The following is a 27,199-nucleotide window of genomic DNA, read 5'->3' as shown; positions in this document are numbered from 1 at the left end:
ACCGCAGCGCCCTCTGGCGATCGATCGATGAGACGATCGATGAGAATAGTTACACGATCGACGAGATTAGACGATCGACGAGAATAGTTACACGATCGACGAAAACAGTTTGACGATCGACGAGATTAGTTACACGATCGACGAAAATAGTGACAGCATTGGTTTTAATACACCATAGATGAGAAATGTTTGACAATTGAATTGACGAAAGTAGATGTTGAATTTATGACAGGATCGTTTAAACTTGAAACTGAATCGATGGGAAGGCAGTGAATCGACGAAACATAACTGAATCGACGACATGAATTTTTGCCCTTTTGGCCGCCCATACCAGTAATCATTGTCATCACGCACATCTATGAGTGGCCATGGCAGAGATACGACTACCTGTGATTATGTAAATCACTGCATTCCACGGAAATAAGTATGTTTATTGATATTTAAAATAAAAGAAACATTGGTTACTCAGTCTTTAATATCTTGTGATATCTTTAAAGTGTTGCCCAACCGGACCCAGGCTTTTGACAACCGTTGAACACCGCGGTTTGAAGGGAATGGGGGAGAGGCGGGATGAGGGGGGGGGGGGGGGAGGGAAAAAAATTAGATATCAAGCATCGGTGGTTCAGTGGTAGAATGCTCGCCTGCCACGCGGGCGGCCCGGGTTCGATTCCCGGCCGATGCAAAAATGTTTTAACGGTTTTTTTATCTCCGACAAAGAAACAAGCAAAAATTGCTGATAACAAGGAACAATCCACTCATCAAGCGACATCATCTGGTTGCCTTGTCAGTAACTGTAGTAACATGGTCCGTATTATTTTTGCTCTCCCATATTTTAAAACATGTTATTTACATTATGTTATTTTCAAATATGTATTTTAATAAGTGAAAACTTGTGACGCACACTACACACAAAGAGCTGAAAGCGGTTTGTTTGAATGGTAGTAGTAGAAAGAGGGGGCGGGGGAAGGAGGAATTTCAAAAGATAGGTCTTTCTTAGTTCATGAGTAGCTTTTACTTAAAGATAACGAAGTCATTCATTTCATACAATAAATCATTTCTTTTTAAATAAAAGTCCTGAATTGAGAAAATTTGTTTCGGGTGGAGAATGCAGGGGTAGATTGAGGCCGACTTCTGGGTTTTCCGGAAGACGGTCAGATTTTCGAGTTGACATTGACGGGTATCTAATTTTTTCTGTCCGAAGACGGTCAAAAATAGAGGATGCATCAACAAAGATAATTTAGAAGACTGTCAGAAAAAAAATATCTGGATCCGCCCCTATTCCAATAAATTGGAAATCAGTTGGCTAGCAGGGGCGGATCCAGAATTATCTGAAGGGGGGGGTCCGCGGATGCAAAGCCGACCCCCCATCCCCCAACTTGGCGTGGGGTTCGGGGCCCGATGAAGAGCCCTGAAAAAAATTGGTATTTAAGAGGGCGAAAGGTGCCATTTGGTATGGTTTAGAACCATGATTCAGCTAGTCAAAATTCTAATTTCTAGAGGGTAACAGAAATCGAAGAAGGGGGGGTCAGGACCCCCTTGACCCCCCCTCTAAATCTGCCACTGGATAGGTTCTCGGTCAGTGCAAACACATGTATGTTTTATTGGATTTTATTCGTTTTCATTTGTGAACGTATATTTAAAAATAGGAAAATAATTTCAACCAGATATTTTCTATGGTTCTGTTTACGTTTCATTAAATAGTTTTCAAATAAAAAACTCGGAATAATTTTCAGTTATTAATAATAATAACAGTGAATGATTCTTAAATAAATTGACTGGTTAGTGCTGAGGGAACACATTCGCCCCACTGCTCAGGGGTGACGCAGTTGGTTGTGAAAGGGTTAAGCCCCCCCCCTCCTCCCCTCTCGCCCTATTCCGGCTCCTCACCCTGAGCTTCAGAGATAACTTGAAATAAACATCTACACTATGGCATACCCTTGTCGTTTCCAGTTACTTGAAACGGCAAGGGTTAATTGCTATTAAGATCTGAAGTTCAGGGTGCGGCTCCTACACCTGTGTATCAAAACTATCGTTGGCAGGTTCATCTTCTGTCGGGAGTTGAACAGTTAACGTGATCAACAAATTGTTAGGGAGAGACAGATGGCATAGAGAATTATCATGTTATCTGCAAAGTGCTACACAGTGAAACTGGAAAAGTGGGCTATTTTTACACTCTTCTCAAAAAGCATAATAGACTCTGATTATAACAGCTCCGCTCTCTCTTTTTATTTTGCGGTTCAAATGGATACCTCTCTCTATCGTCCGTCTCTCCCTAAAATGTTCCACACCAGAAAAAATCAATAATGCTATGGGAGAATTGTACAGGCAATTGACCTACATTCTCCACTGCAGTTATTGGCGCTAGTTTAACAATGTTATGACTTGGACGTGATAACGTGATTCACGTCTGTGATATGAAGTTTTATAATTAATATAAATGAATTAATTAACAGGGCATGTCGATGAAATGATTGGAATTTATGAGTGTAGTGGGACTTGCTATTTACGAAAATGAAAGAAAAACTGTATACATCTCAAAAACAGAAAAAGAATGCATTTTTCTCTTATATGCAAATTAGATTGCCTGTGGTAATATAAGGCTGTCCGGAAGTGATGTCCACATCAGAGATTTCAAATAGCGGTGATATTGATCATCTAAGCTATCTTCAATTTTTTTTTTATTTGATAAAAATAGTATAGATTTGAAGCTACCAAATGTAATTTCCTCCAAGAAATAAAACAATTTCCTTCTCATTATAAATCATTGCTCGAATCGCCCTTCGGATGAATTTTGTAACAGCTGGAAGGCTGAGTAGGTCTTTTGGACGAGAGCCCCGGTAGATATTAATAATCAACTTGGTTCTGCATTTATAAAGAATGATCTTGTACTAAGAACTAAAGTACCAAGAGAAGTGCATTAAAATTCCTTTATTGATATTCTTTAGAAAAATAAAATGTAAAAAAAGGTTTGTTTTGGCCTACAATTAACAGCCATGTTACCTTTGAGCACAGAAAAATACGAAAACAGTAGGAAAAAAAAGGGGGGGGGGGCACGCCGGAAATACCAGGAAAGTGTTTCCCAGAAAAAAAAAGAATCAACCAAAATTGCACTTTGGGGATCGACCCTCCTCCCTAATTGGTAAACCTGGTCTTAAACTATGCGGCAATCAGCATGACGTACCGAAAAATACAAAAACGAAAAAAAAAGAAAAGAAAAAAAAGAAGGAAGTAAATGAAAATGAGCAGAAATGGCCAAACACTGATAAAATATTGTACTTGTGTCTGAAATAAATGCTAGTTAGTGAAGTTACAGTGGAAATTTTAAGGAAAAGCTTTTAGATTTTTTTAAGTGAGAAAATTCAGCAAAGAATGAATAGAAAAACATGACAAATAATGAAAAAATGTTGCTGAAATTCTGATCTAGTTTGATTCTTTGGTAAATGGAAAGACGTTTAGCAAGTGACAGTTTGGGGGTCATTTAAAAGTACTGCAGGCGAATTTGAAAAAAAAAATATAAAGATTTATTAAAAAGGAAAAGAGGGCTCATCACACGAAGAAATAAAAAATGATGAAATAAGTATTATATTTAAAAGTTTTGGATATCATTTGAGGTAAACTGATTGGAGCAGACACATAGCAGAAATTTAAATGAAAAACATGGGCAGTTGTCTGTTATCATCAAAAAAACTATTTAATTATACAGACAATCCTTCAGCAAAGCATTTCATACAAGAAATCATAATCCATTAATTTGGAGGTAATCAAAATTTATATACTTGTATATTTTAAATAGGAATATCTGCTTATTAATATTATTCCATTTTTTCACAAAAATTATTTTAGTCTTCTTTCTTAAAATTTAAGTGAAAAGAAAAAGATCAGAGAAAAAGAGAAACAATTTAACACACATTTTTTCTTGAAAAACATCCTTTATTACAGTGAAATAATGAAGAACATACATAATATTGACATGAATGTACTAAAAAAAAATACTCTTTCACAAGCATCTTTAAATCAAAAGATGTATTTCTAGGATAATGTATCAAAACAAACTGTAAAGTTTTCATATGGAATCTTCACATTAAATCCATTGAGTTGTTTCACAAGAACAAATATTTTGTATGGGTTTGATATACCCGGTATCACTTCATAATAAAGTTTCATCATAACTACAAACATCTAATCTGCTTGCTGTGAGATGTATTCCCTCCCAAGCCTTGGAACGATCATCAAGAATTCTTATGGTAAAAAAAATCTTTAGTCTCATAAATCTGTATTAGTGACTAAAACATCAGTGTCGTAATTGTTTTTCTATCTGAAGAACAGAGTTATTTATGTGGTATATGGACTGTGATCTCTGATGACTGGTTGTCTGCTACCCCATTGGAGTGAGTGGAGCTGGTCATGTCCTTTGTTAGGAGGTTTAACAAGTTCTAATCCTGTCATATTGCCATACAATGGGTTGGAGAAGTTGGTCGGTTTGTTGTGGTCTTCAAAATTCTGTTTTGATGTACTCTGGTTCCATTGCATCCTATGAGAAAAAGGATGAGCATTTTAAACCAATGAATAAAAAGAAAACTTCCAGCTACGAAGCATAAATATAAAATGCTTTCATGGGCAATTGGTAAAAAACAAACAAACAAAAAATAAAAAAAAGATGAAGCTATATACATGCTTTTCTACTATATATGCAAAATACTGAAAACTTCAAAGTTCCAAATCTTCTGTCTTTTGTCTCAACTGAGTATCCAAATCAACCCTCAAATCATTTACTGATCACATTTCTATACAATATGTGACTATGTTTACCCCATTCTGTGCCACAGAGCTGTCATATATAAAGTCTGGCATGCTGATGGCCACAACATTTTCTCCATGGTGAGCCATCGTTCCTGCAGGTGCCCCAGTCTGAACTCGTCTCCACCACTGGAATGCAGGGCCTTGCTCATACTGAAATCATAGCAACAACTATTTCAATATGCAGGGGAATTGTTTGATATCATTACTAAAAGATCAAGACTTGGACTTGTAATAAATATCAAATTAATATTTAAAAAATGCTGCAAAGATTATTCCTTATGTGCTTTTAAGAAAATGCTGATACTTAATAACTTATTTTCTAAGATGCACTTGATATCATCTAAGATGGCTTAACTTCTTTATTCATGATATAAGTTTTAAAGATGTTTTTGTCATAGGTGGTGAAAAAATTTGACTTCTATTTAGCTCTGGCCACGATGTTCAGGTTAGCTGAAAAGCTGGTATACCTGATAGCAAAACGATCATAACTTGAAAATTGATAGAGATAATTTGCTGAAATTTCCTGGATTGAAAATTACTATAATTGACATCATCCCTGTGAATTTTCAGGCAAATGTATGTAGAAATAAAAAATTGATGTGCAGAAGATAAATCAACTTTGTTTTATTTTACCCATTACCAAATGAAAATGTAGTTTTTAACCGGCTATAACTTTTGATACTGCATGTAAAATTTAAATGTAATTCTATTTTCATTTAGCCTGAAATATTGGCTTTTTAAAAATGTATACTTTGTATGGGTAATAAAGTCTAACAAATAAATTATGACCAATTTACTAAGGTGACCCGGCTTTTCAAGGCTAGCTCACAGAATTAATTGGGCACAGCAGAGCTTTATGGGTCAGCATTAACTGGATCCTATGGGGTTAATCTTCAATCCTCTCTTGGGACAATCGCTGTGATCTATGGTACTTTTCAATCCAAAAAGTTAATCTAAAATTAAGATGTATTTTTTGTAAATATTTTTGATGATTATAAGAAACCAGCCTAAAATACTAAGTCATTCAAAGGGAGAATTTTAAAAAGTAAAAGAGCTTTTAACGGTGTATGTACTTGAAAAAATGTACGAATTTTCTAAAGACGACTTTGCAAACGAACCAAAATACAAATATAATATATAATTTTGTCAAATCTTCACCAATATTTATGAAATTTGTACAAATGATGCTTAACAAAGATAAAAATCTATGGTAAGCTGTTGACTGTGACTAATGAAAAGATCTTTTTGAAACAATATATTTGGTAAAACTGAAAATTACATTGAAAAGACTGGGAAATCCCAGGCCATAAAAAAGTTAAACGTTAATAATTTTGTGAAATCTAGTCCAATATTTCTGAAACTAGTACAAATGATGCATAACAACAATAAAAATCTGTGATAAGCTGATCATTTGACTGTGACTAATGAAAAGTCTTGTCTTCGGATAATAATATTTTTTTAGAAAACTGAATATTATACTGAAAATCAACAATGCAAAATTCCATGACTTAAAATAGTTAAACGTTAATAATTTTTTAAAAAAATTGTCCAATGTTTCTGAAATCTGTACAAATGATGCTTAACAACAATAAAAATCTGGGATAAGCTGATCAGTTGTCTGTCTTCTTTTAAGTGTCAAGTTTATGGGAAATTGATCATCAGAGGAGTGAGAATTAACCAAAACATATTTCAATATTGCAATGTATTATTTACTCTAAAAGAAAACAGCAAATGTCATGATTTGAGGTTATTTGTTTAAGAGGTTGCAAATTACCTATAACTGTCATCTGGAAACAATATATACTCATACAAGACTTCTCCTTACTACCAATGCCAGATGCAGATTACTCCTTACAATGGGATTCTGGAAGGGGTTGTTCTTATCACAATAGTTGACAATGTCCTAAATCTTGCCAAATATCATGTATTGTACACATGGATAAGACATAGTGCTGCTCTTGGTGCTGTCTTTCACTGCCTGCTTTTTCATGGTAAGGGTACTCTGGAACAAGAACAATATAACTGAAAGAACTGAAAATTACATTGAAAAGAATGGAAGTTCAGTGACTTAAAATAGTTAAATGTTAATAATTTTGTCAAATGTAGTCCAATATTTCTGAAATTTGTACAAATGATGCTTAACAACAATTAAAATCTGTGATAAGCTGATCAGTTGACTGTGTCTAATGAATAGTGTTTTTAGGACAATATATTTGGGAAAACTAAAAATTACATAGAAAAGACTAGGAAATCACAGGCTTTAAAATAGTTAAACGCTAATAATTTTGTCAAATCTTGTCCAATATTTCTCAAATTTGTACAAATGATGCTCAACAACATTAAAAATCTGTGATAAGCTGATCAGTTGACTGTATGTACTGAAAAGTGTTTTTAAGGACAATATATTTGGGAAAACTAAAAATTACATTGAAAAGACTGGGAAATCGCAGGACTTAAAATAGTTAAACGTTATTAATTTTGTCAAATCTTGTCCAATATTTTTGAAATTTGTACAAATGATGCTCAACAACATTAAAAACCTGTGATAAGCTGATCAGTTGACTGTATCTACTGAATAGTGTTTTTGTGAAAATATATTTTGGAACACTGAAAATTACATTGAAAAGACTGACAAATCTCAGGCCTTTAAATAGTTAAACATTAATAATTTTGTTAAATCTTGTTCAATATTTCTGAAATTTAAACAAATGATTATTTACAAGAATGAAAATCTGTGATAAGCTAATCAGTTGACTGTGACTAAAGAAAAGCTTTTTTGGGGACATTATATTTGGGAAAACTGAAAATTACATTGAAAAGACTGACAAATCTCAGGCCTTTAAATAGTTAAACATTAATAATTTTGTTAAATCTTGTTCAATATTTCTGAAATTTAAACAAATGATGCTTTACAACAATTAAAATCTGTGATAAGCTGATCAAATAACTGTGTTTAATGAATAGTGTTTTAAGGACAATATATTTAGGAAAACTGAAAATTACATTGAAAAGACTGGAAAATTCAATGATTTAAAATAGTTAAACATTAATAATTTTGTCAAATCTTGTCCAATGTTTATGAAATTTGTACAATTTATAATTTACAACAATTAAAATCTGTAATGAGCTGATCAGTTGACTGTGACAAATGAATAGTGTTTTTAAGGACAATATATTTGGGACAACTGAAAATTGAAATGAAAAAAACTGGCAAATCGCAGGCCTTAAAATAGTTAAACATTAATAATTTTGTCAAATCTTGTCCAATGTTTATGAAATTTGTACAAATGATGATTAACAACAATAAAAACCTGTGATAAGCTGATCAGCTGTCTCTGTGAATTTTTAAGTGTCACGTTTATAGGAAATTCATCATCAGAAGAGTGAGAATTAACCAAAACAAATATTTCAATATTGCAGTGTATTACTTACTCTAAAAGAAAATGGCAAATGTGATGTATTGAAGTTGTTTGTGTAAGAGGTTGCAAATTACCTATAACTGTCATCTGGAAAACAATATATACCCATACAAGACTTCTCCTTACTACCAATGCCAGATGCAGATTACTCCTTACAATGGGTTTCTGGGAGGGGGTGTTGTTATCACATTATTTGACAATGTCCTAAATCTTGCCAAATATCATGTATTGTACACATGGATAAGACATAGTGCTGCTCTTGGTGCTGTCTTTCACTGCCTGCTTTTTCATGGTAAGGGTACTCTGGAAAAAGAAAAAAATATAACTGAGAAAACTGAAAATTACATAGAAAAGAGGGCATATCCAATGATTTAAATTAGTTAAACATTAATAATTTTGTCAAATCTTGGCCAATATTACTAAATTTTGACCAAATGATGCTTAACAAGAATAAAAATCTGTGATAAGCTGTTCAGTTGACTGTGTCTAATGAATAGTGTTTTTTGTGAAAATATATTTTGGAACACTGAAAATTACATTGAAAAGACTGACAAATCTCAGGCCTTTAAATAGTTAAACATTAATAATTTTGTTAAATCTTGTTCAATATTTCTGAAATTTAAACAAATGATTATTAACAAGAATGAAAATCTGTGATAAGCTAATCAGTTGACTGTAACTAAAGAAAAGCTTTTTTGGGGACATTATATTTGGGAAAACTGAAAATTGCATTGAAAAACTGGCAAATCACAGGCCTTAAAATAGTTAAACATTAATAATTTTGTTAAATCTTGTTCATTATTTCTGAAATTTAAACAAATGATGCTTAACAACAATTAAAATCTGTGATAAGCTGATCAAATAACTGTGTTTAATGAATAGGGTTTTAAGGACAATATATTTAGGAAAACTGAAAATTACATTGAAAAGACTGGAAAATTCAATGATTTAAAATAGTTAAACATTAATAATTTTGTCAAATCTTGTCCAATGTTTATGAAATTTGTACAAATGATAATTAACAACAATAAAAACCTGTGATAAGCTGATCAGCTGTCTCTGTTAATTTTTAAGTGTCACGTTTATAGGAAATTCAATATCAGAAGAGTGAGAATTAACCAAATCAAATATTTCAATATTGCAATGTATTACTTACTCTAAAAGAAAATGGCAAATGTGATGTATTGAGGTTGTTTGTGTAAGAGGTTGCAAATAACCTATAACTGTCATCTGGAAAACAATATATACCCATACAAGACTTCTCCTTACTACCAATGCCAGATGCAGATTACTCCTTACAAAGGGTTTTTGGGAGGGGGTGTTGTTATCACATTATTTGACAATGTAATAAATCTTGCCAAATATCATGTATTGTACACATGGATAAGACATAGTGCTGCTCTTAATGCTGTCTTTCACTGCCTGCTTTTTTATGGTAAGGGTACTCTGGAAAAAGAAAAAAATATAACTGAGAAAACTGAAAATTACATAGAAAAGACGGGCAAATCCAATGATTTAAATGAGTTAAACATTAATAATTTTGTCAAATCTTGGCCAATATTACTAAAATTTGACCAAATGATGCTTAACAAGAATAAAAATCTGTGATAAGCTGATCAGTTGACTGTGTCAAATGAATAGTGTTTTTTGTGACAATATATTTTGGAACACTGAAAATTACATTGAAAAGACTGACAAATCTCAGGCCTTTAAATAGTTAAACATTAATAATTTTGTTAAATCTTGTTCAATATTTCTGAAATTTAAACAAATGATTATTAACAAGAATGAAAATCTGTGATAAGCTAATCAGTTGACTGTAACTAAAGAAAAGCTTTTTTGGGGACATTATATTTGGGAAAACTGAAAATTGCATTGAAAAACTGGCAAATCACAGGCCTTAAAATAGTTAAACATTAATAATTTTGTTAAATCTTGTTCATTATTTCTGAAATTTAAACAAATGATGCTTAACAACAATTAAAATCTGTGATAAGCTGATCAAATAACTGTGTTTAATGAATAGGGTTTTAAGGACAATATATTTAGGAAAACTGAAAATTACATTGAAAAGACTGGAAAATTCAATGATTTAAAATAGTTAAACATTAATAATTTTGTCAAATCTTGTGCAATGTTTATGAAATTTGTACAAATGATGATTAACAAGAAAAAAAATCTGTGATAAGCTGATCAGCTGTCTCTGTTATTTTTTAAGTGTCACGTTTATAGGAAATTCATCATCAGAAGAGTGAGAATTAACCAAAACAAATATTTCAATATTGCAATGTATTACTTACTCTGTATTACATATGTATTACGACAAATGTGATGATTTGAGGTTGTTTGTGTAAGAGGTTGCAAATTACCTATAACTGTCATCTGGAAAATAATATATACCCATACAAAACTTCTCCTTACTACCAATGCCAGATGCAGATTACTCCTTACAATGGGTTTCTGGGAGGGGTTGTTGTTATCACATTATTTGACAATGTCCTAAATCTTGCCAAATATCATGTATTGTACACATGGATAAGACATAGTGCTGCTCTTGGTGCTATCTTTCACTGCCTGCTTTTTCATGGTAAGGGTACTCTGGAAAAAGAAAAAATATAACTGAGAGAACTGAAAATTACATTGAAAAGACGGGCAAATTCAATGATTTAAAATAGTTAAACATTAATAATTTTGTCAAATCTTGTCCAATGTTTATAAAATTTGTATAAATGATGACTAACAAATATAAAAATCTGTGGTAAGCTGATCAGTTTAATGGGACTAATAAAAAGTGCTTTTTGGGGACAATATATTTGGGGAAACTGAAAATTGCATTGAAAAGACTGGCAAATCGCAGGTCTTAAAATAGTTAAACATTAATAATTTTGTCAAATCTTGTCCAATATTTCTGAAATTTGTACAAATGATGATTAACAAGAATAAAAATCTGTGATAAGCTGATCAGTTGACTGTGACTTATGAAAAGTGTTTTTTGGGGACAATATATTTAGGAAAACTGAAAATTACATTGAAAAGACTGGAAAATTCAATGATTTAAAATAGTTAAACATTAATAATTTTGTCAAATCTTGTCCAATGTTTATGAAATTTGTACAAATGATAATTAACAACAATAAAAACCTGTGATAAGCTGACCAGCTGTCTCTGTTAATTTTTAAGTGTCACGTTTATAGGAAATTCATCATCAGAAGAGTGAGAATTAACCAAATCAAATATTTCAATATTGCAATGTATTACTTACTCTAAAAGAAAATGGCAAATGTGATGTATTGAGGTTGTTTGTGTAAGAGGTTGCAAATAACCTATAACTGTCATCTGGAAAACAATATATACCCATACAAGACTTCTTACTACCAATGCCAGATGCAGATTACTCCTTACAATGGGTTTCTGGGAGGGGGTGTTGTTATCACATTATTTGACAATGTCCCAAAAATTGCCAAATATCATGTATTGTTCAAAAGGATAAGACATAGTGCTGCTCTTGGTGCTGTCTTTCACTGCCTGCTTTTTAATGGTAAGGGTACTCTGGAAAAAGAAAAAAAATACTGAGAGAACTGAAAATTACATTGAAAAGACTGGAAAATTCAATGATTTAAAATAGTTAAACATTAATAATTTTGTCAAATCTTGGCCAATATTACTAAAATTTGTACAAATGATGCTTAACAACAATAAAAATCTGTGATAAGCTGATCAAATAACTGTGTTTAATGAATAGTGTTTTTAAGGACAATATATTTAGGAAAACTAAAAATTACATTGAAAAGACTGGCAAATTCAATGATTTAAAATAGTTAAACTATAATAATTTTATCAAATCTTGTCCATTGTTTATGAAATTTGTGCAAATGATGATTAACAAGAATAACAATATGTGATAAGCTGATCAGTTGACTGTGACTAATGAAAAGAGTTTTTTGGGGACAATATATTTGGGAAAACTGAAAATTGCATTGAAAAGACTGGGAAATCGCAGGCCTTAAATTAGTTAAACATTAATAATTTTGTCAAATCTTGTCCAATGTTTATGAAATTTGTACCAATGATGATTAACAAATAAAAAAACCTGTGAAAAGCTGATCAGTTGACTATGTTTAATGAAAATTGTTTTTTGGGACAATATATTTGGGATAACTGAAAATTGCATTGAAAAGACTGGCAAATTGCAGGCCTTAAAATAGTTAAACATTAATAATTTTGTCAAATCCTGTGCAATGTTTATGAAATTTGTACAAATGATGATTAACAAGAATAAAAATCTGTGATAAGCTGATCAGCTGTCTCTGTTATTTTTTAAGTGTCACGTTTATAGGAAATTCATCATCAGAATAGTGAGAATTAACCAAAACAAATATTTCAATATTGTAATGTATTACTTACTCTGTATTATGTATGTATTACGACAAATGTGATGATTTGAGGTTGTTTGTGTAAGAGCTTGCAAATTACCTATAACTGTCATCTGGAAAATAATATATACCCATACAAGACTTCTCCTTACTACCAATGCCAATCCTTACAACGAGTTTCTGGAAGGGGTTGTTGTTATCACGGTAATAATAATATAATAATAATAAGATTCTTATATGGCGCCTTACATTCTATCTCAAGGCGCCTTACAATAATGGCTAATATACTAAAATCATTAAAATGACTACAATATTTTAATCATAAACTCTCATTGGAAACCATTTAAAATTTACACTACTAAAAATCAATCCTATTAAAAAAAAAAAAAAAAAAAAAAAAAAAAAAAAAACATATATATATTAAAACAAAATCTAAGAGATATAGACAGAATTAAAAAAGTGGGTCTTTAAAAGAGATTTAAAATTGTCAAAGTCTTCTGTTTTCCTAATAAAATTTGGTAGACCATTCCACACTCTTGGGGCGTAGATTATAAAAGCACGATCTCCATAACTTTTTAGGCACCCCTTCTCTAAAACAGAATGTTCTAAAATAAAATCATTCTCAGTATTAAAACGTGTGGACCGCCGTGGTAAGTTAAAACAGATAAGATCAGATAAATATAATGGTCCTTGTGAATGGATCGCCTTAAAAATAATACAGAGTACTTTAAAATCAATCCTCTGCTTCACAGGCAGCCAGTGTAATTCTTTCAGAATGGGAGTGATATGGTGTGTACTATTGTACTTAATTTGACAAACCAGTCTTGCAGCTGAGTTTTGAATAACTTGTAACTTTTTAATCTGATAGTCACAAATACCAAAGAGGAGACTATTGCAGTAATCTAATCTTGATGATATAAATGCATGTACTAATTTTTCAGTGGTTTTGTTATCTAACACTTTCCTTATTTTTCCAATGCGCCATAGTGCATAAGATGCTGATTTACACACTTCAGATACACGCTTGCCCATAGTGCCATTTTCATCGAGGGTAACTCCCAGATCTTTTACAGAACTAGATGGTTTTATAAGAACATCTCCTATGCAAATGTTGGCATTTGCTACATTTTTTCTATTTGCCTTGAACCTTGATGTAAACCATATCAACTCAGTCTTACTATCATTTAAAGCCAACATGTTCACTTTCATCCATTCTCGAATCTCTGCAAGACAAGTCTCCATAGAAGTGATTGTTGCAGACTGGCTGCTCTTGCATGTAATATATACTTGTGTGTCATCTGCAAAAATAACAGTGTTCAGACCATGCTTTAGTATGATATCTTCTACAGGTAACATGTATAATGAGAATAGGATCGGACCTAAAACAGACCCTTGTGGGACACCGTACTCCAAGTTAACTGGCTGAGATAAAACCGACTCTATTGAAACCCTTTGTGTTCTGTTTTTCAGGTAAGAGGTAAACCAACTAAGTGCAAGTCCATTCACTCTAAAACGATGATTTGACAATGTCCTAAATCTTGCCAAATATCATGTATTGTACACATGGATTAGACATAGTGCTGCCCTTGGTGCTGTCTTTCACTGCCTGAAATTTGTACAAAAAATGCTTAACAACCATAAAAATCTGTGATAAGCTGATTAGTTGACCAAGTCTAATGAAAAGTGTTTTTAAGGACTATATTTTTGGGAACAATGAAAATTACATTGAATAGACATGCAAATTGAATCATTCAAAATAGTTAAATGTTAATAATTTTGTCAAATCTGGTCCAGTATTTCTGAAATTTGTACAAATAATGCTTAAAAAATCTGTGATAAGCTGATCAGCTGTCTCTGTTATCCTTTAAATGTCAAGTTTATACTATAGGAAATTCATCATAAGAAGAGTGACATTTAGCCAAAACAAATATATTAATATTGCAATGTATTTCTTACTCTGAAAGAAAACAGCAAACATAATGATTTGAGGTTGAGTCTTCTTCTTATTAACAGTGCCAGATGCAGATAACTCCTTACAATGGGTTTCTGGGTTAAATGGAAATGGAGAAAAAAGTCCTAAAACAGCATGGATGGACAACATTAAAGATTGAACCAATCAAAAATATACATAAAGCATACCAATGACACAAGATTGAGAAGCATGGTGATTTATGACAGCAAACTTGCTGAGAGTAGTATTGATATTGATTATTGTATTACAATTAATAAATTAACCTATTTTGTATATCATTTGTATATCATCCGGTACTGTAAAAGATGAAAAACTTGCTGAAAGGCTGTAACTAAACGGCATTACAGATACAAAATTTTACTGAAATATGTAAAGATCCAGAAAACAATGTGATCTGTGTAGGAACATTCAAAATGAAAATGAAATCTTACATAACCATATTGGAAATTATTCTGGAGTCATTGTGTTCCACTGTGGCAGTATAGTCCTGTGTCTCCTAGTGCAGTGTAGTAGTCTGGGGTCATTGTGCTCCATTGTGGCAGTATAGTCCTGTGCCTCCTAGTACAGTGTAGTAGTCTGGAGTCATTTGTGTTCCATCGTGGAAATATAGTTCTGTGCCTCCTAGTACAGTGTAGTAGTTATAATAAAGTGACTAGAGTAGCTGGTGGTTTGAGAGACCATGTGTTCTTTATTCCGTTTATACTAACTCAAGTGTAAAACAGATGACGTAAGATCTACATATAAGATGTAACACACACATAAAGTCAAACTACTACATTACATCCTTCCCCCCCTTGAATTACTTTTACCTGGGGTTGAAAAGTAAATTGAAAATAATAATCATATATGTGCAGTGTCTGACAGTCTCTCACAAAATTCTCTTTGTGATTTACATGTAAAAGTCTTTGAAAATGTGAAACATAAACAGTCACTGATCCATTGGTTACCAATTCTTGAATAAAATCACTTAAATTGTAGCACTGTGTTATTGTCTTTCTCTCTCTCTGATTTTTTTAAATACAAACTTGAAACTTTAAATGTTGTCCTAACAAAATCAATGTCTCTAAAAACAAATGATTTAAGTCCTTTACTGTATTTTGAGATCTTAGTGTTCACTGTCACAGTTTGAATTACTTTGAGAAAGAAATAAAAATTAAGTCCTACAAGACAGGAGAGGTTGCCAGTACATCACTCTCTAAACCAAGTCTTTACCACTTGGTAGCTAACTAAACACTTCTATAACACAAAATCCTTGAATCTTTCAGGGATTTCCCTTGCTCTTTGAGATCTTCTTAAATCTGGTGATTTTGGCTGTTCTTTTGTTGAGAACTGTGCATTTTGTTCACTGGCTGAAATATCTGATTTCACGTTCTCTACTCAGGCAGTATAGTCCTGTGTCTCCTAGTATAATATATTAGTCTGAAGTCATTGTGTTCCATTGTGGCAGTATAGTCTTGTGCCTCCTAGTGCAGTGTAGTAGTCTGGAGTCATTGTGTTCCATTGTGGCAGTATAGTCTTGTGCCTCCTAGTACAATATAGTAGTCTGGAGTCATTGTGTTCCATTGTGGCAGTATAGTCCTGTGTCTCCAAGTACAGTGTAGTAGTCTGGAGTCACTGTGTTCCATTGTGGCAGTATAGTCCTGTGTCTCCAAGTACAGTGTAGTAGTCTGGAGTCATTGTGTTCCATTGTGGCAGTATAGTCCTGTGTCTCCAAGTACAGTGTAGTAGTCTGGAGTCATTGTGTTCCATTGTGGCAGTATAGTCCTGTGTCTCCAAGTACAGTGTAGTGGTCTGGAGTCACTGTGTTCCATTGTGACAGTATAGTCCTTTGCCTGCTAGTACAGTGTAGTACAGTGTAGTCTTGAGTCAGATGATGGACTGGAAAAGACAAAAAATGACAGTGATCTGAGCCTTTTCCTTAAGATCCAGAATTTTAGAGTAATTTAGTAAGTTTTCTACATGTGTACATCATATTTACTGTGAAGAAATAAATATAAAAACTTACAAAATAACGCGTTGTTGTAAGTCAAGGCTGAGGGGAAAAAAGGTCTACTTATAAATCAGATACAGCGTCAGTTCTCCAGTTAATTATCTTACCTTCATAAGCCAATGCAAAACTACAGATGAAAAGGGAATGGCAAAACTTGAAGTAAATGACGGTGTGCAATCTTGTCAGTTCTCCAAAAGCACGTCAACATTCTGTAGCGCATTGTAAAATCTTCACAAGCACATTGCATCGTGATGTGAACAGTGAACAACTGACACAGTCAATACCACATGTGTCCTTCACTTCAGATGTCTCATCCTGAACTCACGGTTTAAGTTTGCCGAAAGAATCTATAACAGAACCAACTTAGAAAAGTGTCCTGGTGGAAGATGACACTTAGTGTACAGAACATTTGATGAAAATTCGGCTTTTCGGTATCACCCTTTGCCTGATACGCCATATTTATAAACATTGTTTAGTATAGATGGCGCTGTGCAAGAGGTGAGACTTTGGATTTGTAATGGACTGCGGCCAGTATCAGCAACAGGTTCACCGCCTGCTTAGAAACTCCTGGAAGGAGGAGAGGGTTCTGGCACTGCAACAGAAATTACCAGGGTCCAGGCATTGTGTTATATATTGTGTATTTAGCAAAAATAGACTCAAAGTCATGAGCTTCAACGAAGCGTCAATCTGATTGGTTGAAAGTTCTGGAAACAATACAGGAGCCGTCCAATGAAATTTCTTTATACAATAATTTTTTATTGTTTTGTAAACATTTGGCAAATAGACAATGTCTACACAGTCGCTGGTAAGTTTAATTTTTTATTCCAAACTGAAACCCTGTATCAAGTATAAAGTAAGCCCCCATAGCCCACATAGTAAGCCCACACATCCTTTAAAATTTCTTGTCACACAACATTTTGATGATCATTCTTGTAATGGTGCAAATGTTTTTTTTTTTTTTACAAAAACTATCAAATGAAGATACAGAAATCTATGATTTGTACCTTGTTTAACTAAGATTTCATTTATTAATATATTTTAATAACAGCTAACATAATATATTTTAATGACAGCTGATATGGAGATTGAAATAAACAAAAAAGAACCGTGTGTTTGTAAGTTGTGTGTATGTGTGTGTGTGTGTGTGTGTGACTGTATGTGTTTTGATAAATGGGCTGGCATTTTATTACAGTGGGTCTAAAATAACTAATTAATTTCTTCATAATATGAAAGTAAGATACCCATTCTTTATTTACATTAATTAAGTGGTCAATTTGAATGTTTGTAGTGAAAATATCAAAAAGATATATTGATAGGTTTTCTTTCTATTTTACTTTTTATTTTGAACAGCCAAGGCCAATGTCAATATAATTCTGACAGAAAATCTGTTGAAAGCAAAAGTGGTGGGCAGGGGAACTGCTCTTGGAGGCTGGGACACCCAGCGTGGCATTAACATGTCAAGGACGACCAGCATGGGTGTCCCGTCTCTAAGGGCAGAGTTTCTTCTGCCCAAGGGCTCAAAAATAGAATGGAAATTCATTAAGCCACAAAATGTAAGTATTATATCTTTTTACAAAAGTAATAATCTAAGGTAAAATTATATTCTTTGAAATTGAAAAGTCTGGCATGTTTAAGTATTTATTTATTCATTTTTCTGGAGTATTTGATTTATTAGTAATTGTATATATTTATAAAATTATATTATCATTTTATACATTAGCATATTATCAAGTTATTTATTTATTTATTTATTCATCATTCATTCAGCCTTACCACCCTGGGTCTGGCTGGACATGGGAGCCTGAACCCTTTAGGAACAGGTGCCTCCAGGTGACCGACCACCAAGGACAGCATGGAAGTGACCTGTACTTGGGGAGAACTAGACATGGAAATAAAAGGTGCTTGATCTTATTATTCTATTTGATATAACCAAATAACCAATGGAAATTTAACTTGAATTAACCTTTCAATTCTGTCATGTATAACATATGGAAATAAAACGTTATTTGATCTCACAATCCTATAAATTATAACCTATGGAAAGCAATAATGAAATGGTCCTTTCATTCTTCCAAATACATTTTAATTTATATCATAATTTATATCATAATTTGTGAATGACAAATAAATGGGAATAAAAGGTGAATTAAACTTTTAATTTTGTCATGTATTATGTATGGAAAAAAGATTACTTGATCTCATAATCCTATGAAATATAACCAATGGAAAGAAAAGATGAAATGGTCCTTTAATTCTGTCAAATACATTTTAGACTATATTTTAATCTATATTATAATTTGTGAATGACAAATAAATGTGACATCTTATTCCAGAGTGGAACTACATGTAGGAGCCTGAAGTCCACACCAGTGGTTAGTGAATTGCATTATATAATTGTATTGCTCTATTCAAGACAATAATTCAGCAGGTTTAGCAATCAACTTGGTGCATTTTTAAATCTACTAGCAGGGAATCATGTAATAAAATTATTTATGACAACAACACCTTCACTCTCAGGGTGCAAGTCTGGACCTTCAGGGCCTGTTCACAATGAATTGGAAGACCTAGCTAATATGCACTAACTCTATGGAAACTCTCGCTGAATGCAATCAAATCAGCACATTCTTTTCTTTCAGGTGATACCAAAGAAGAGAACAATGTAGCAATTGTTAAGACCCTAAGTATTGAGGAGCTAGGTAATGCTGGAATGATAATCTCAGTAAAATAATTATGAATTTTGATATATTTATGAAACATACGGTAATGTGCCATGAATTTCGAACAGTAGAAAATAATTAAATTTGGGAAAAGATCGTTCTGGCCGAAATTCATGAAATGGAGGTGCTCAGAACTTCTGAAAGTTCGAATTTCATGGAATTCTGTCAATTTTGACCGGAAGTTGTCTGTTCGTCGCTAGGCCTTCTGTTATCTTCTCCCGACGATCTATTTAGAGTTACCATTATGTATGATGTGTGAGTGTCGGTAATTGCGACCAAAGGTATACACGTACTTTCACCCGATCACTGTGTATGGCCCATAGATAGAGCGGTACTGTTGTCTAGGGCCGCAAAACAGCATCGTTATCAGTAGTGTCGTTTTTCAAAAGCGATTCTGGCAGCCAGAAACTAGTGTCGTTTTTCAAAAACGATCCTGGCGCTCAGAACGGGAGTGGACGGAGGGAGAGACGGCCGACGATTAGCGTCTGCCACGGCCAGATAACCTTTACTATGGAAGCTGAGTGTTACCGGTGCTCCTTTCCGTGCACCGAAACCGAGACGACAGCCGATCAGTGTCTATGGCGCACGTGCAGGTAGCCTTCATCTGCGATTTATAAGTGTCTTCCGCGACCAGGTTCGTTGCCTTTACCGTTAAAGTCGGGCGGAGCTTTACGCGCGAATGCGTCCTCATCTCGCCGTTCGCGGGTCGGTGTCTCCGACGCATACGTAGCCTTCCCTGCAGAAGCCGGCCTCGGCACTACGGCCTCTCCTCCGTGCGGGGAGGCCACTACGACCGCAGATCGGTATGTGCGGCGCACAGGTAGCCTTCGCCACGGCAGCCGAACTGTGTATTACGGTCTCTCTCCGTCGTGCGCTGCGACCAAGATGACCGCTGATTGTTGTCTTCGATCAAATATACTAGGTTTGGGGGTGGGGGGTGGGGGGGGGGGTGCAGGGCCGTTTTTTTTTTCTTTCGCTCAGGCAACCCAATCTTAACCAGCAGCAGCAACTGATTTCCTGGCGCATAGTTGCGTCAATGTACGCATTTGAAAAGCGTGTAGGTTTTGTCATTGAAACCATTTTCAAACAAACGCGAGAGATAGGTAATCTAGAGTAAACCGAAAAGGCAGTTTTTATATTCGTTCAAGGGACTGGAAGATCGTCAATGGGAGATAGTGAGCGATCTGAGCGCGACAATAAGCCAATTTCCACACTAGTTCAAGGGACTTCGTTACTATATTCGTCAGCAAGAGATCGTCAGCGATCCGAGCAAGCATAGAAGCTTGGACTTTTTGTCCATGCTAGAAGGCAATTTTCATGTAGTCAGCAGGATATGGTTTGCTGGTTTGCGACAGGGGCGTAACCAGGCATACGCACGGATGCACTGTGCGTATATAATTTTTTGGCCAACCATGATATTATTCTCTATAAATCTAGTGTACTTTTCAAGGAATATTATCGAAAATCCCCTTCGATTATAAGTTAACGTCACCTGAATGTACAAATTCTCTGTATAATTTATATATGCACCATTGTTCTGACACCCTTCTCGTTTGCTTTCACAGAACTGAGGTAAACAATACTCCTTATCAACTGAAGTCCGATCTTAATCATCCATCTAGCTGGAACTTGCTTTACCTCTTAATTAGAGGGTAAAGCGCCCTTCAGCTCACAGGTAGCTTTTGTCTTGAGTGTATCGAACGCGATATTTATCTCAGATAAAAATCTACCTGTGTGTTATTTTCAAAGAGCTGCTCCAGCAGACCTGGGGGCACTAGATAAATCTGATCATAGGGCTAAACAAGGAGCCAGAGAAACAAAGGAAGATTGATTTTTCCTGCAAAGTTTCAAAGAATTTTGACACGCCGCTGACATCACCGGACGGCCTATATTTTCAAAGACGGCTAGACGGCTTGCGACTTTTTTTTAATGACGTCTTGGCTTGTCGGGACAGCCTTGGACGTTGTAAGAAATTTTCTTAGAGTAATTTGACGTTACTAGCTTTTATGATGCGTCACAGATGAATGGTACTACTTTGTAGTGTACGCTGATATTCAGTCACGACGAAACTACTTCCTAAAGCTTACAAAACACAATAAAATGTTTCTATGAACTTTAAGATACACATTCCACGCCGTATGCAGCAGTGACAAGAGTGACCTTCATGCAGTACAAAACACTAAGCAAACTACAGGCCAATTTGTGAAAAGGGACACCTTCCGGACCTTCATACGCACGGCAACTGACAAAGCTGATTGACAAAAAGGAAAATTTCAAATTTTCAGCGAGGGATCGTTCGCAATCCGAGAGAGACCAGGAGGCAATTTTCATATTTGTTAAAGAGACTTCGTAAGCTAAAGGGTGAGACGAGAACGCAATTTTCGTATCGTCAGCGTCGCAATCCGAGTGAAACGAGAAAGCTCATACTCGTTCAGTGGCTTTCGTTTGCGGAAGATCGTCAGCCGGAGAGCGTTCTCGATTGTTTTTAACCCTCCATCCCTCCCCATTGGAATTTATAATTTTTAAAAATATTTTTCATTTCATTTGTACATTTCAAGTGACTTCATTAGCGGAAGATCGTCAGCGGGAGATCGTGAACGATCTGAGCGAGACAAGAAAGCAATAATGGTAATTTTTTTTGCACCTCTTAATATTGCTCTTTTGTTCTGTTACTGAAGTATCTACTGTTAACAATGCTATTGTGCGCCTCAGCAAAACTACCGATCGCTATCTCACACCGAATACTGCAGTAAAGAAACAACAGCCCGACAGTACAACTCTTAATAGATTCTCCTGTTATCTGAATGAATGGATATGACGATGTTGTTTAGCGTCCTAAACTAACTGTACCGATCGTTATCTTGCACCTTGGGCCGCACACGTAGTACTCAGGTAAAGGTACGCTAGGGCAATATTGCCGACTGTTAGATCTTTATAAGCGCGAGAATAGCCCGGTGACCGATTTTAAGGTGTATGAAATTCACGAAATCAAGATCGCGCAAAATTGCTTACTGGCCGAAATTCATGGTCCAGAAAAAACTCCAGACGGCCGATTTTAAGATCGTTCGAAATTCAAGAGCCGTTCGAAATTCATGGCACTTTACCGTACATGCACCCACACATACACTAACAAACCCACATACACACACCTTCATTACACACTGCAAGCATGTTACTCAAGCAAAACCTGGTCTTTAGCATACTAAAGAAGATTATTTATTTAATTTTAAGTAATTAAATCTTTGAATGTGTCTTTAACAAATTGCAATACTCAGTCCTATTTGAACATGCACAGATATAGAATGTTAAGTTTTGATTGATAATTTTTTTTCTTAAGCCCATATCAAAGATACAAAGAGCGCATTCTCAACGAATTAAGCCAGGCTTTACAAAGCCGGTGACCTAAAAATGGCGGACGTACATGAAAGAAAAAACGCCTAATCTTTTAATAGTCTCTCCGCCTCTCACGCGCCTCCCCACACGTCGTCCCTGTGGGGTACAGTAATTAAATCTCGGCTCTGAAAATTAATATTTCCGTGAATATCTCTGGTGATATTATCTCCGTAGATAGTCAATTCATTGCTGCTCTACGGGCCAAATTATTCCTTTTTCGTCTCTGTTTTCAAAGATAATAGAACAGAATAGCTTTTTTCCTTCGATCGCCTTCAGCCGCCATGCTTTCTTCACCACGAGTTTAACTGATGAGCACGCGCACTTAATATTTCTCAGGTAGCTTCCGCAAGGCGAACGGAGACGCGATTTAATTACTGTACCCTGCAGGGACGACGTGTGGGGAGGCGGAGAGACTATTAAAAGATTAGGCGGTTTTTCTTTCATGTACGTCCGCCATTTTTAGGTCACCGGCTTTGTAAAGCCTGGCTTAATTCGTTGAGAATGCGCTCAAAGAGTGTGTCGTATGCTGAGGACATCAAAGAAAAAGGTAGTACAGTAAGGGCAATTTAAGATGAATTCATTTAACGCACTTGAATCTGACAAACACTTAATTCTAAATCTTTGAATTTGTCTTTGACTATGTAAAATAATGTATTGAATCCTTGCTGTGCACAGGTGTGGAATGTTAACTTTGTGTTCCATTTTTTTCTTCAGTTGATATTAAAGACACAACAACTGTGACGGAGGCCGTGAAGGAGAGAGGTAAGACAGCAGGGTCAATAGAATAAGTAGCTATTTATTACACTGATGATATGTGATTGTACATGTACACACATATGCACAAACACACACACACACACACAGGTACTGTACTTGTACAAATGTTGCACAAGCAAAGTCTGGCCTTTGACAGACTTTACAAGATACTTCATCTACTTAAAAATTAATGCTTTTGCTGTGTAAAGATTGAACATACATAATATTGTCTTTAAAATTCAATCAATTCTGTTCTTTCAGATGATAACAAAGTCAAGAACAATGTAACAGTTGTTAAGGCCCTAAGTATTGAGGAGATAGGTAAGACAGAAATCTCAGTAAAATAGTTTTGACTTCTAATATACTTATGACACATGCATGCACACACACACACACACACACACACACACACATTTATACACACCACAATCATCTCGCTTAAACAAAGTCTGATCTTTAGCATAATTTTTAAAGTCAATTAAATTTTTGAATGTTCTCAACAAATTGTAATGCCGAATCCTATTTGAACATGCACAATATAGAATGTTAAAATTTTATTTGATGTCATTTTTTTTTCAGCTGATATAAAAGACACAAAGAGTGTGTCAGATGCTGAGGGCATCAAAGAAAAAGGTAAGACAGTAAGGGCAATTTAACAGGAATTCATTTAAGACACTTAAAAAATGTTAACACACACAGATGGACTTTAGGGTGGAGACTCTTACGCACAAACACTGAGTAAAAATTCATTGTTCAGTTATCTTAATCTTTTCTTTGACTATGTTAAATAATGCATTGTATCCTTGTTGTGCACATGTATGGGACGTTTAATTTGTTTTCCTGTCTTTCTTCAGTTAATATCAAAGACACAACAACTTCGACAGAGGATGTGAAGGAGTGAGGTAAGATATCAAGCATGCACACACACACTTACAGCTGCACATTGATGAGTAAACACAGTATGGCCTTTATTCAAGTTTTACTTGTCCAATTTGTTTATTCTTAATAATTATGAGATTATTAATTGTAAATTTTTTCAGTACAGTTGCAAGCGTAAAATAATATGGTGCAATGACTGCTTATTGAAGGTTATATATTATTGCATATTAGTAAGTGTGGCCTTATGTCCCACATAGGATGAAGAGGAATGATGATATTAGTAAGTAATATTGTGTCATATATTTCAGCTTCCAAGAACAGTCAACCATCTCGGTGGAGAAGGTTCCTAAATCTTATCATGTCTTGCTTCAGACGAAGATCAAAAACATAAATGGTTATTATTATTATTATTATTATTATTGTTTTTTGCATTGTTGTTAAATAAATGTAATCACTCTGGATACTTTAGAAATGAGGAAAACTTGACAGCATTTCAAAAAAGAACAGATTCATTATACAGTCACAAGGAAGTTCTTTTGTTTGTTTCCTTGTTTTGATGGCATCATAAGTAAGTGAACTTTCAGTTTTTAAGAGGCACATTATGTCAAACAGCTGATAAAACCTGTACAGTAATTATATGACAGCAGCCGCGAGCTGCTGGTTATAGAGTTACTGTCAACATCTTTTTACAGCTAATACATTATGTTTTAATATTTTCATCTTCTTATTTTTCAGGGTCATCATTGCTGAACTACTATTGCCTCTGAAGCAGCCAGTTAAAAACTTCAAATGACATTCTCTTAATTTTACAATAAAGTATAAATTTTGTGTAATCAAATTTGTTTTGTTTTTCTTTCTTTTCTTAATTGAGACAATGATTCAACGACTTAAACCTCACAAAAACAATTTATTTTAAAAAATCATTCAATTGCTTGTGAGCAAACTGAAAAGAATTTTAATCACTTGGTTGTCTCAGTTAATGGGTCAAAGTTTAAACAGACAATACAGCCCCACACATTTTGATATTTAATTTTGAAAAAAAGCTGTAAACCAAAATAAGTTTTACTTACTACACCAGTCTCTTGCGATGACTCATAAATCATCCAATGGGACTACTATAAAGTTGTGGGGAAAAATTAAATAATCTTATTGCCAAATATTAATATTGCTTGATATAACATATGAATCTTTCAATGGAACTATCATAAAAGTTGTGGAATAAAGAATGAAAAAACATAATACTAAATATCAGTGTTGTCTGATATAAAACTGACTTGACAACAGAAAATTATGAAACTTGAAGTGCTACACTCTAAATTATTTCTTTGATCCAAATTACTGCTGAGTTGAAAGTCACTTTGAGAATAAAAACATGTCTTAGTTCTACTGGTCAAGATTTGCATTTGATGAAGTGCACCAGATTTGTCCTTGCTGTCATGCTGATAGGAAGGTGGTCTCCTATAGGCTTCTCTTCTGTTAATTAATCTGGAAAAATGTCACAATATGTCTTCAGACGATATCCATCACTTAAATTGATCAAAATGTCTTTAAATAAAGATATTGTTACACTGTAAAAGAATATATTAAATACCCAACTGCAGGAATCATTTTAGTAAGAAAAAATGACACTTTTTCGTATTGTCCACTATGCAGATAATGCAACTGCTAATGAATTGCTAATGATTAAATAAATTAATTTATACCACAAGAAACAGTTTTACCTTAGCTGTCAGCTGTGGTACCATATGGTCTGGAGTTTGTTTGTTACCCTGATCTCCATGACAACAGGTCCAGATGATCGTCTGCAAACACATCAGAGCCTCAGCAACCATCCACAATTCCTGGTCCTTGGTCACTACTTCCACAAGAAATGTACCAAAATTCTGAAGGAAAAAAAAACTCAACATCAAAACTGTCAAATATACAGACACCAAACAGCAAACAAAATTTCAACAAGATTAGCAAAAAGAGTTTTAAAAGTTCTAAAAGCAATAAAAGTGTTCACCTTAACTTGGACATAAAAAGGAATCTTATTATGTCCAAGACCTTAACAACAGGCTAAAGAAGTAAATGTTTTTTACTCTTCACAAGCTCTGTTGGTTTTCTGATCATCGTACACACTTTCATGTTAGAAAGCTTTCAATATTTTAAGTTGTTATCAACTAGAAAAAACAGTTCATTTACCACTGATACTATTCCCTGTGATTAAAACATGAACGTAACCATATACAGGGTACGATATACATGTACCTATCTGGGGTACCTTGTAGGTGTGTTTCCATCTCTGTCTTAATGGTGTGGTGGCTCACTGATATTACAGCTGCTATCAACAAAAAGTGTTTTCCTGGCCTATTGGCACACTACCCTGAGAGACAAAAATTAACACTAGGGATAAATTATGTTTGAAACAGAAAAGCTGGCAAAAATGCAGTCACCAAACAGTAAAAATATTGCACACATCAAAAAAATTCAATCTTTCTCCTCTTTGAAAGTAACATGCCTTGGTGGAGTAAATTTTTTAATAGGTTTTTTTTAAATAAACTATAACTGATCTAAATTTTTTAATAATTTTTTAACCTGAACAGGCCCAGTAGCCAGGGGGTGTGTGGGGTCTCTTTTTTCTGGGAAAATGTTCCCTCTGAGTAAATTTCTTTTCTAAGTACACGATGATTGCATGGCAAAAGGTCAATTTTTCAGAAAAAGAGCTCACTTTTGAAAGGGTTTCATAAATTGAATTAATTGAAGTACTTGTCACATCATCTACAGAACCAGCCTGGCATGTGTGACAAATACAAACTAACTGATAAAATCACTTCTTGTCTTAGCTAGCTAGATGTGAGCTTGATGGTGTCATGGTACGTGTTTAACAATGCTTAGTGAAGTAATAACAGATAATTATA

At 34.3% G+C, this 27,199-nt stretch overlaps 1 protein-coding gene and 3 long non-coding RNA genes across 8 annotated transcripts in view; 1 reads left to right on the top strand and 3 right to left on the bottom strand.

Annotated features, from left to right (window-relative positions):
• Positions 1-27,199, bottom strand: part of LOC147761839 (uncharacterized) — a 182,271-nt gene that overhangs the window by 30,647 nt on the left and 124,425 nt on the right. The gene's annotated exons all lie outside the window — the stretch shown is intronic.
• LOC106169132 (uncharacterized) overlaps positions 1-27,199 on the bottom strand; it is a 137,082-nt gene that overhangs the window by 59,738 nt on the left and 50,145 nt on the right. For 2 of the 5 annotated variants that reach the window (XR_015334688.1, XR_015334689.1), the window contains exons 3-4: positions 26,563-26,664; positions 26,021-26,182 (exon numbers count right to left, since the gene is read on the bottom strand). This is a non-coding gene — a long non-coding RNA (uncharacterized LOC106169132). Of the gene's footprint in view, positions 1-26,020; positions 26,183-26,483; positions 26,665-27,199 lie in introns of all 5 variants that reach the window. The other 3 variants (XR_015334692.1, XR_015334690.1, XR_015334691.1) reach the window with 3 other exon arrangements.
• Positions 3,920-5,060, bottom strand: LOC147761844 (uncharacterized). The gene is made up of 2 exons (XM_087013728.1): positions 4,810-5,060; positions 3,920-4,531 (listed from the first exon to the last, which is right to left on the bottom strand). The coding sequence occupies exons 1-2, from the start codon at positions 4,947-4,949 to the stop codon at positions 4,333-4,335; spliced, it is 339 nt and encodes a 112-aa protein (XP_086869854.1). The 5' UTR covers positions 4,950-5,060; the 3' UTR covers positions 3,920-4,332.
• LOC147761843 (uncharacterized) lies at positions 23,070-25,253 on the top strand. The gene is made up of 7 exons (XR_015334653.1): positions 23,070-23,211; positions 23,379-23,426; positions 23,682-23,741; positions 24,000-24,053; positions 24,275-24,322; positions 24,608-24,693; positions 25,035-25,253. It is a non-coding gene; the product is annotated as an uncharacterized LOC147761843 (long non-coding RNA).

This window comes from Lingula anatina, chromosome 5 (assembly GCF_051362555.1).
Source record: "Lingula anatina isolate TDL-2025a chromosome 5, LinAna3.0, whole genome shotgun sequence".
Classification (NCBI taxonomy): Eukaryota; Metazoa; Brachiopoda; class Lingulata; order Lingulida; family Lingulidae; genus Lingula; species Lingula anatina.
Note: the sequence above shows the minus strand (reverse complement) of the source record. Positions and strands in the feature narration are given on the sequence as shown.